At 40.8% G+C, this 11,814-nt stretch overlaps 1 protein-coding gene across 1 annotated transcript; it reads left to right on the plus strand.

Moving 5' to 3' along the window:
* The first annotated feature begins 10,386 nt into the window (after positions 1-10,386).
* On the plus strand, positions 10,387-11,494 carry LOC147608744 (putative GPI-anchored protein At4g28100). Its single transcript, XM_086788304.1, has 3 exons — positions 10,387-10,593; positions 10,626-10,844; positions 11,177-11,494. Exons 1-3 carry the CDS (start codon positions 10,387-10,389, stop codon positions 11,492-11,494), a joined length of 744 nt encoding a protein of 247 aa, XP_086644430.1.
* The last annotated feature ends 320 nt before the right edge of the window (positions 11,495-11,814 follow it).

The following is an 11,814-nucleotide window of genomic DNA, read 5'->3' on the forward strand; positions in this document are numbered from 1 at the left end:
CACTTGCTCTTCAAGCAATGTTCCCTCCTGCCGACTTTTCCTTCATGTCGATTTCCCTCAAATTTCAATTTCCCAAAGTATTAGGATTTCAAACACCAAAAAAAAATTGAACAAAAAGCCAAATTAAGCTTGAAGGGTATTGAATGCTAACATTGGTATTGACCCTAGTGTTCATTACATTTAACAATTTTTTATATTTATTGAAATTGTGGATGTTATGCTTGCTTCTTATTTTTCAGGAAGACCAGACAAGATGGATTCATTTGGAAGTACCTTTAAGCTATTTATTGACATTACCATTCTCCATGAGATGAAAACTCTTCATTTGTACTCAACTTTATCTCCAAAAGCGGGTGTTTTTGAACACTGCCATTTGCAATGAGATAAAAATCGCTTTATTTTGTGAAACATTATATATGTCCAAAAATTCAACCAATTCTATTATTTTAAATTAAATGGAAATTTTCCATAATTCATGGGATGACGCCAATGCAAGGATTCCCAAAACTGTGGGATTTCCCTCAAATTTCGATTTCCCAAAGTATTAGGATCAGTGTTCACAGAAAACCCACAAACTCTTACAATGCACCTACAGAATTCATGATCTCACTTGTAAATTTTATTTTTGTAATTTTAAAGATCGCCAAAATTTTAAGTATTTTAGTCATATTTTAGTGAAAAACCTATCAATATTGAAAAAAAACTTGCAAATTTTAAAATTGCAAGTTTTAAGATTTGAGAAGAAAAATATTCTCCGTGAACACTGATTAGGATTTCCCCACTTTATCTAATAATTTACTTCATAGTTAATGTGCATTGAATGCTTTTATTTCCTTCTTACTAGCTATTGGCGCAGGAGCTCCGCAGCTAGGGCCCTGGGCACCGTCGAGACAGTGCACACGAAAAACATTTTTTTGAACCAGTTGCAAGGTTGAAGCTTAGATGGTAGGAAAATCGTACATTTATCCAGTTTTATTACTAAATTTGTAAAATATTTTCTAGTTTTGTCAAATAAGAAGTTGAAATCTTACTGAGAATTTTAAATTTCAATCAATTAAAAACACACTAAAGGTTGGTTTTTCGTGAGCACTATAGACTCTCTCTCTCTCTCTCTCTCTAGCTAGCATAGAAATAAAGTTTTATAATTATTGAAATACTAAATGCTAGAAACTTTTGGTTTTCAAACGTTAAAAATATTTTTTGAGAGAAAAGGTAATTTAATATTAAGATCAGTTAGTTATAAAAAAGAGGTAATGTGTCGCCTTGCGATCAACAGGCTAAGAGCTGAGGAGTAACCACTTGGCTGAGTCTAGGAGCTCCGACTTGAAAGGGACAATGAGAATTCTCAATTCAGTTTGATCCAAGGCCAGATACTTGGTGATTCTAGGTTAAGCATTGTGGTGTCCCCCAACAGTGCGTGCTTCCAAGAAACCTGATGTTGTGTGCCCCTATTATCTAGTCACTTCTTGGTGCCTCTTCATAGAGCTTGGGCTATTGGACATGCCCGGAAAATATGGAATGGGTCCTCATTATGGGTGTGGCAGAACAGACACATCGGCGAGATCGGGGCCAAGCTAGAGAGTCTGTCCCTTATAGGGAGCTTGAGATGTAGAAGCCTCGAGAGAAAGACATTAACCCCTAGGGATAGTGTTGCCAACCATACAGCCACCGTGTGACAGGCCCAAGTTCCCATGGAGCTTAGACGTTTCCATCGATGAGCAAGGCTACTAAACTAGTGTGCCTGTGGCATGTATAATTCAACTCCTTTTAGCTTAGGCAGTGGTTTGCCCTTGTTAGTGGCCTAGTGAGCAAGCCAGTTTTCAGCCTTGAGAAATAATGCAGTTGGACAAGGGAACGTGAGAGTCTCTACATCAGCTTGTAGGGTAGCAAGAGCAGGAGGGGCAAGGCCAAACCGATGGGCTATAAGATGCCATTCCATCCATTGGGCATTTCTATTGTCCCATAAATCATTCCATGTATGCACTCCCTTTTTGTGCAGTTTTCGAGCCTAATTGACATCCCACATTGTGTTATGGACTACCACACCTCCAAGAGGGAACTCAATGCATTCACCTAAAGGATGAGCAATAGATCACAACCATCGTAGGGCACTTACCAATGCTTTGAACTTGAGTCGCTTGAGGCCAGCTCACTTGTTAAGCTCCAAACCTCCAAGCTACACCTCCACACTATCACTGTAGAGTCGCTCGCACCGTCGTCACTCTCTCTCACTCCCCCACGCAAGCATGAATCATACAAGCATAGAAGAGGCACGATGCTAGAAAGCTCTCTCTCTCAATCTCTCTCAAGACACAAAGAAGAGCTCTCTATAGCACAAAAGGGGATTGTATCTTTTCATTATGAGAAAATGCCTTATATACATTTGGCCCTTATTCACACTTGGGCGTCCAAAACTTACTTAACTAGGCCTTGGGTGGCCAATATCTCATAATGTATAACTTTTTTAGTGCCGTTTCATGACACTTATTATTGTCCTCAATTGGAGGAGCATGTTTGTTAATCCAAAATGGACTTATTAATGTCCTCAATTGGAGGAGCATGTTTTTTAATCCAAAATAGGATTAACATCCTCTCCTTCCTAATGGAGGTTCTATCCTCAGAACCTGTTACCGCCGGGTCTAAAGACCTGGTCACCAAACTCATGTCAGTAGAAATTTCTTCGTGATTGAAGCTTCCCAAGTGTGCGTCTGAACGCTGCGTGGGAGTGCCAAAATCTTGTGTCCACCATGTCTTCGAACGTGACATGCATGTAAGCCATAAGACATCTTAGACAATGGTAATAGAGAATCCTGCCCCGATTAGATGGCCCTTGATTCATGTCAAACTTCAATCGCTTAGTTTCAAGTCATCATAGGGCTCTTTAGGCAATCAGGACCACCAGCAATTTCAAAAATCTAACACTTGCCATGATTTTTGGGTCTAAAATTCGTCACCATGCTTGTATCCATGTAAGCATTTGTTTCCTTTGCTCCCGTATGTCTGGAAATGTTGGCGACAAGAAGATCGAAAAGTTATAATAGACATGGGAGTCGCGCTGTTTGGCCTCTTGAAACTCCAGCAACGTCCATCTTCTCTTAATTGGCATGTATAATGGGTCAACTCGTTGTGTTGGTGGCGCACACATAGACTTGGCTGTACTCTGGAATTGTTAAGTACTCTTTCTGCCAGTCTAGTTGTATTCCAAAATTCTCTAATTTGGGCTGTGCCTCATCTGTGACAATGGTGGCATAGCCGCCTCTTGTGTGTATGAGGTGAGCCTTCCTCCACCTATGGAAGTAGTAGTTGATCATGAGGGTGACAATCCTGATTTATAGCAGGTCAGCTAATTGGGGATTGGCCAATTTTGTGTGCTTTGCCACATTTGCCCATAATGTGCCCCTCCAGCCAAGGGAAGTAATTCCTCTAAATCAGGGCAAGGTGCTCGTAGAGGGCATGGCACATAGTGCTGCTTTGTTGATGTGACCTTGGAGTAGGCTTCTGGCATAATCTGCCGAGTTGGCTCAAATGGAGTGACTTGCATGAGAACCTTGAACATCAACTTGGGCTTTAAGAGAGGATTGCCAGTGCGGATGAAGCCCTCGTATTTTGTACCACACAATGATTCCAAAATTGTGTCATTAGTGAAGGCTTCAATATTGTCCTGGGGAATCGGATAGCATACCTCTTGAGGGTGCCATTGGGGAGATGGGTGAGGTGCCAATATCTCCTCGAGGGCGAGAGGGTTAGTGGGAAAATCTATCTGTTGAGGAGTGAAAGTAGGGAATATGCAGTCGACCTGAGATGTGTTAGTAGGTGGTGTATTAGGATAGGGGTTAAGAAGCTTACTAGCAACATTAGAATAGACAGGGTAAGTGGACTTTGAAGATGAAGATGAGGTTTCTTCTTGACCACCATGACCTATGCTAGGGGGTGGGTGGCTAGGCTTGTGAGATTTTATAAACTCTTGTAAGTTAGGGATTTCCTTGGGATTTATAGTAGGATATTCAATATGGGTGGCATCAAAATTGTACTGTACATTGGTTAACATGGATTCTACGTGTTTTTAGATATTAGAGTATAGCTTTAGAATTCCAAAATGATGATACAAAGTTGACTCACATAAGTTAAGATGTTGGTGAGTATTATAAACTTCGAGCCACCCATGACTTATAATCCATTGATAGCTATGTGCTACCACTTCATTGTTGGCCGGTGTCTCGAGAATGTCATCTGGAACAAACAGGTCTAATTTTTCAACACTGTTGTCCAGAATTTCAGAATTTTGGTGGAGTACCCGACACCAACTACAAAGGTTTAACACAATAAGATGTAATGGGTAAAAGAAGATATCATGTGGATTACTTAAGACTATGTCCCCCTGTAAAATTCCCATTATTATTGTAGGGTCAGCATCGCATTCTCAGTATTCTATTTAATAAGGGTTAGTTCACCTAGGCCTAGGTATTCAGATAGATTTATATTATATTGAAGTAAAGAGAGGGTTAGTGTAGATAAAAACATAGTGAGAGTTTGAGGAGAGGCCGAGGAGTTTACTGGCAACAACAACTGACCCAACTCCGAGGCACCCTCAAGGAGTAGGCATAGGTCATCTATAGGCTCCGGCCACTGACTTCTATCTTGGATCGCCAACTGGTGTTCTAACTTTTGTAAGCGAGAGTCATTGTTGCTCGGAGGTTTGATATTATAGTTTCACGAACCATCCTTGTAGCATCCAATTCCTCGAATCTCTGGGTTGCATCCTCTTGGGCACGCATGGCTATTGCTTCGTGTTCTTGAGCTTCTGTGATTCTTTGGAGCCTTTCTGCAGCTAGCCTCTGACTATCTTGTAGTTACTGTGTAAGTTGTGCCATTTCTTCTTGGTGGGCCAATTCTTTCCTTTACATCTCGACTCGACTTGCACTTATAGTGTCGTTAAGTGTTCTTATTTTTTCTGCATGTGCCTTGTTCGATTGTTCTCTCTCTTGTTGTAAGTGAGTGGCCTTGTTCTCTACTACTTTTAGATTGGGGATAGTCGTTGGATATGTCATTGTTGCAGCTCCTCTTCTTTGGCCCTGGAATTGTGTTGGAGCTCTTGTACTTGGTGGGCATGAAGTGCTGTGAGCTCATGGGTGTGGACGACCTCCTTTTGAAGTTTATCCTTAGCTTGTTCTAACTTTGCCTTGAGGTCTGCATTTTCTTTGATCCTTTGTGCAATGATTTGGCTAAGGACCACATTATTGCTCTCGAGTGCTTTATATATGTTCTCTTGCTCCTCCATGGTCTTCAAGCTTTTCATTTTATGACATCTCTATGTGTGGCTTCAGCTGCTGCCAAGTGGGCCTTTAAAGTTTGCACTTATGTGTTTGACTCATTAACCTGCTTCCAAAGGGCAGCAGTATGATCATGAATCATGTGTGTTTTGAGGAGGTCGCAATGCCAGACTTTTTGCTCCTGCTCCCATAGTTCACTTGTGCTTGTGCCTTCTTCGAGTCCAGCCTGTGGTTGGTTCAACATCTCATCTAAACCTTCCATTATTTCTTGCATGAATTGTTGATAGTCGACTTTTTACACAGGGAGGCCAGTTGGGGTATTCTTTCCTCATCTTCCAAACGCCTTCTTTTGCTTGGGCTTGATGGTTCTACACTTTTTGGTCTTTTTCTTACATCATTAGGCTGCTGGTTCATGCACTTGAGCTGTTGTTGCCTCAATGCCTTGTGTTTCCTTAGCCTGTACTAGAACTGATGCTGCTTGCTCGGGCTCTATCTCTGTCGATGTGTCTGCCATAGCTGAATCCTTAAGTGGGGATAGGTTCGTGATGAAAATCAGTTGTGTTAGGCTCGTCGGGGGAGTAACTTGCTGCATGGGCTCTTATGTGGCTTGGTTGACTGTGGCCTCTTACAATGCTTCTAGGTATGTTTTGATTTCCTATGCCACCTCAGCCTCTAGTCTTTCTGATTCTGCAGTTACGTTTGGGATGATCCACCTCATTTTCTTTTATGTCTTCTTCTTTCTCCATTTCTTTATCTCCTCATAATGGCATGGTTTCCCCTCTTGCATTTCTTTAGCTCTGTCAGTTCTGGTTGCTTTGGCAGCAGTGCCAGTTGTAGTTGCTTTGCTAGTTCGGGCTCTAGGAGAGGCTTTTTTGCCACATGATTAAGAACTTGGGTTAGCAGGTACGGGTTGTAAATTTTGGACTGATGAGCCTTCTCTTTATGAATATAATAGGCCCAGTCCTCCTCCTTCTCTTCATGTACCTTAGCGATTCTATTCAAAGGCACCCTGTTGTATCTATTCACCGGCTTGACTTGCATTATCATTGACATGGCCCTGTAGGCTTTTTCTCTAGCATCATCCCGGATATTCTCGTACTCTGACCCATTGGAGTTATAAGAACTCTTCTTTAGCATTGCATCCAAAGGTATTTTGGTCGAATGCATGGGTGTGGACTTTGATTGCTGTGGGCAAGAGCTGTAGAGCATCACATATGAGTTCTTCCGTGATCAGGAGCTGCTCTATAGTGCCATCAACCTTCATGATAGTGCCCCGTTTGGTGCCTTTGTCATAGGTCTTTATATATTCGGTGCAGAGCTCTGTGCCGATGCTTCTTGAAAGTATTTGCACCATTCTCCCCAAGCCTACCTTCTCTAGCTTCGCCTTGACTTCTACCTCTTCTAAAACTTGGAGGCACTCTGGGTTGTGGTAATGTAGTGCGACCTTTCCATGGACTGTAAGGGCTTCTTTACTGATGATGGCCCCATGGAAGGCTTGGGCATATAGGCACAAAAAATTCAGTTTGGGTACCCGTGCACACTGGCTTCTTATTCTGACTTTGGGAGCCTGTAGCACTGGCTTAAGTGGCAACAACTGGGGTCTCTACAGCTTCTGATTCTGACTTTGGGAGCCTGTAGCACTGGCTCCCAAAGTCAGTTTGGGTACCCGTGCACACTGGCTTCTTATTCTGACTTTGGGAGCCTGTAGCACTGGCTTAAGTGGCAACAACTGGGGTCTCTACAGCTTCTGATTCCGAGGCCGGCATCTGTACATGAAAAGTACATCAATCTCCCGCCTGGTGGGGTAGGTACCATTTCTTTTCTTCTTCTTTTTTTCTTCTTTTTTGGGTTAATGGTTGAAATGAGAAGTGTGTTAGTGTAGGAGTAATCACAAGGTGCGTTAATTGATAGGTAACAGCTGTGGCATGAAGGTGCAGGGTCTGAGTTGTTCCGTGAAACTGTAGGTTGTGAGAAGTTGTCTCATGAGTGAAAGGTGGTTTTGTGAGAAGTGGCTACGTGAATTGAGGTTCCGTGAAACTACAATTTCGTGAAATGAGGTTCCATGAAGTGAGGTTCTATGTTGAAACTATAGTTTTATGAAATGAGGTTTTGTGAACTCAGGTTCCGTGAAGTGAGGTTTCATGAAAGTGAGGTTCTGTGAAACTACAGTTTGTGAACTCAGAGGTTTCATGAAGTGAGGTTTCATGAAACTACAGTTTTGTGAACTCAGGTTTCATGAAGTTGAGGTTCCGTGAAACTATAGTTTTGTGAACTCAAGTTTCATGAACTCAAGTTCCGTGAACTCAGGTTCCATGAAACTATAGGTACGTGAACTGAAGTTCCATGAAACTATAGGTGTGGTAATCCCGTGAAACTTCACTAAGCATGAGGGTGCAAATTTTTGTTATTGTATCATTTTTTCATTTTTTCATTAATTAAAGATTGTGATGCATGCAAGTGATGATACCGTTAAGAAAATTTTCAGAATAACCACCGAATCGGGTGTTATTTATATACAACGATTGTTATCGAGAAGATATTGATCATAAGCATGAAAATCAAAATAAAAAAGGAAAAAGAATACGAAAAGGAAATGGAGCAAGCTCCCACCTTGATAGATGATAGTCTATTATAGCTAGAAAATCCGGGAAGGATGATGCACGATGATCGAAAGCAGGACCTCAAGCGAGTAGCGATGGACACACAATGCAAAATGACGAGAAAGGAAAGAATTTTGATTTTATAATGTAGTCGTAAGATAGGGTGGCTGCCTTAATGAAGAAAGCCACATGGCATCTTTCAATTGGCCCGTAAGAAATGACCATTTCATAGTGTGAACCTTTGTGAGCCAGTTCATGGCGTGAACTTTTTAGGGTTGGTTCACAGCGTGAACATTTTTGGATCAGTTCACGGTGTGAATGTTTTTGGATTATGAATGCGCAAGATTGATACCTTCTATTTTTTTTGTTTTTCTTCATGCTCAGTCATTTAAACATGCACAAAATGAGTGAATGATACCCAGCTTACCTTGTACCCATTGTGCAACAATTGGATACCTTCATTTTTTATTGCCATGAAAACCAAGTTGACACCTTGGCACTTCTGGGTAGTTGTTGTTGATGCAGTCGTTTTAGCTCCATGTGGGAGTTTTTGATTCTTCCTTCCACCCAACTAAACAAGGTTTTTACTATGTCCTATGTGGTTGGGGGATTTTATCCGTGTCCCTTTGCTAAACTTCTTTATTTTGACTTTTAGGTTCCCTGTTTAGTTCTGTGACAGAAGTGGTGACATTGCTTTGGTAATTCCCAACCCATTTTGTTGAGTTGTCTTTTTCCTCCACACCAAGGTTGGCGAAGTTCCCACATGAGTTGGGATTTGATGTTGTATGCTTTTACTACTCCTTCCTTTGTTACTGGAATGCTTGTGGTGGTGGCCACTAAGTGGGGTTTGGGTACCCATATTGCCGTATTGCCTTGGTAGTATCCTTGTGCTCGTAGTAGTAAGTCTTTTCAGACCCATTGCTCATGGAAACCTTGTGGGATATTGGTATGCCTGGAGTCCTGCCAATCTGTTTGTGTAAGCTAGGTCTGACTTTTGATTTCTTTGTGAATTTTTCTTGTTGTCCCCATATTATTCTTCTTCTCCTTCTTGTGAGGTTGGTTTTTGAGTTGAACTTTGGGCACCCACTTCTGTTTACCTTGAGACTTTGGGTATTGTTGGTGTAAGTTTTGTGGTATTGATGCTTGTTCTGTTTTATGAGTTGATGTTACTATATTCAGTGTCATTTTTTTGTCAATCATGATCTATTTCCCTCTGTTTGTCAAGCTCCATAAGGGTATGGACATGACCTTGTCGCCCTCATTCACAACAACGTTGTCCTCTTTTCCCATTGGATATTGCATTTGCTAGCATAAATCTAGGATCGTCCTAGAATCATTTCCTCTTCCATGGAACCTGTAGGCATGACAAACACCTTCTCAACCAATGGATGATGGTAGATAGCTTGGATCCCAAAGAGAAGCTTGAAAGAGAGACCTACTGCAATGAGAGAAGGGCTTGGGAGAGAGAGAGAGAGAGAGAGAGAGAGAGAGAGAGAGAGAGAGAGAATCTTTTAGTTGTTGAGTCAGACAAAGAGGAGATGTGATAGTAATCAATGAAGAAAATGGTTTTTAGGTGGGTTTCCTATAAAATATAAATTTTAAATTTCTAGCCTATCCAAAAATTTAAATTTAAATTAAACTTTTTATGTTTTATGCATTTAAAAGTAAAAAAATAAAAAAACGTAAGTTTTCCTTATCTTTTAATGACTGTTGATTTAGAATTTGTGCCTTTAAAAACGCAATGAAAGTGTATTAAACGAGATTGTCTTTTAATGACTGTTGATATAGAATTTAGAGGGAACTTCAAAAACGCAATGAAAGTGCATTAAATGTGATTGAAAGTTATTTTGAGACAATTATTTTGAATTGTAAGAAAAAATATTTATGGGGCCCCTATATGGACGAGATTGATGATGTTTCGAGAGTTTTAGTGGCTAGAAAGAGAATCCTAGAGTGAAAATCCTAGAGAGGGAAAACTAGAGAGATCCCCTACTTTTAGGGCCAAAAGTAGGCTTCATTATGACTTTGTCTCTTTAAACCTCCAAAAAATTAGTCTTAGTTCCTTAAAATTAGGGATCCTTATAGGGCCCTTTTTATGCTCAAATGCCCCCTAATGTTGAGCTAGCAGATAATAAGTACATTAAAGTGATGATATGGAGTGGCCAGCTAGATATGAAGCATACATATCTCATATTCCTTTTGCATTCTTCACCTTTAAAATTTCTATAAATATCTACTGATAAACCTCAATCAAAGCTAGAATATCATTTTGAAAATTTGATTTTGCACAAGCCAATTTATCTAGTGATTCTGGAAATTTTATCAAATTGTAGCACATTTTGCAAATAGTCATTGCAGATAGTCAATAAAAGTATGTATAAGCCATTGCTCTAATTACAATTGAATTGATCATGCCTCATGCAGCAATGATCATCAATATACAAGTGCTGTTAATTTTTTTATGCATAGCAAGGATAGAAGGAGAAGTAAACCTTATTCACAATGAGGAGCAGAACATGTATAGGGGCTATGACAACACAATACCAGCAACACCAGTGCAAGGGCAAGAAAGCAGCTGCTCACTAGATTTGAGTGAGCAATTATTGGGAGGGGTGAAGGCAGCATGCATGCAAGGGCCACTGGATAGGACACATTGTTGCCCTGTGTTGGCAGCTTGGTTAATGGCAGCTTGGTTAATGGCAGCAAGGGCTAAGGTGGCATTACATCCTCCTTATCATTGAGCTCTTATGATAAGGCTAACTCTATTGGTTTGCATGTCCCTACAATAAAATCTGGCAAGGATGTGCCATTGCAGCCCTTTGTTAATGAAACTAGCATCAATTTGCCCACAAGCAGTAGTCCCCCTTTAGCCTCTTTCCCTGCAGGGTTGTATGATCTTCTTCAACAACTGGATGCAAACTGCACAGAGCATTCCTACAGAGGGTGCACAAGGTACTTAAAAACACTCACACAGGTACTACACGCTCCTTCAATTTAACATAACAAAAGCATGCAAATGATTTACTTTGGTAGCTAATTAAGTGCTAGCACAAGAAGCTTTATTCTTTGGACACTTTCTTAGGGGCCCCTTTCTCTTCTCTTGTCACTAATAGTATTCAACATTACCTGGGGCTGGTCGTCCCCACATGTAGCTAGTATGCGGTGCCGCTTGTGCAGATGCTCATGATGTTGTCGTAATTGAAAACTGAACTGTATGATTATTCAAGAGCTCATGCCACAAGAGGTTTTGAGCATTTTCTCTTGTGGGAAAGGGGCCCCTTTCCTCTAGCTAGATGATGAATGCAGGAAATGAGGAGTGAGGCAGCCAAGGAGATAATAGAGGGGAGCAAAGAGAAAACAAAGGAGTGTGAGATGATAGGGCTTATGTGGTTGCTTGAGTTGAGCAAGACCTTGTACATACCCACTATCTCTGCTGTTGTGAGGGCTCTCCTCTTCAACAATAATCCCACATACAAATGCAGCCCAGACACACATAACATGCCCCTTGCCCTTGATTACTCTAAGCTGATCTCCACCTCTCACTCCAATCATCTTCTTAAGCCCCTTTTTGCCCCTCCCTTAATCACCTCCCTTGTATACTTTTTCACTCCTTACTTCTTATAAGTTTCTTGAATTTGATTATTGCAAATATTATTTCATTTCCTCTCCTTCCTAAAACCATGTTCTAGTCTCAAAATTCTCGAGTCAATTTTTGAAGAACTAGATTTAGCATTAGTATATGTCATATAATATCTTGTAATTTGCCTCCATCTTTCTTTCTTGCTTGTATTGTGTTGTGTTGTGTGTGCGTGATTGCAGATCTTTTCACAAAGGCTTTGACTTGTGAGAAGTTTGAAGCTTTTTGAGAAGCTTTGGACTCCCATTTGTGGATTGATTGCAGGCCATAGGGCTTGACACTACCCTATACATTGAGTGCTAGCTTG

Source organism: Cibotium barometz, chromosome 52, assembly GCF_041138505.1.
Source record: "Cibotium barometz isolate CiBa-2024 chromosome 52, ASM4113850v1, whole genome shotgun sequence".
NCBI classification, from domain to species: domain Eukaryota; kingdom Viridiplantae; phylum Streptophyta; class Polypodiopsida; order Cyatheales; family Cibotiaceae; genus Cibotium; species Cibotium barometz.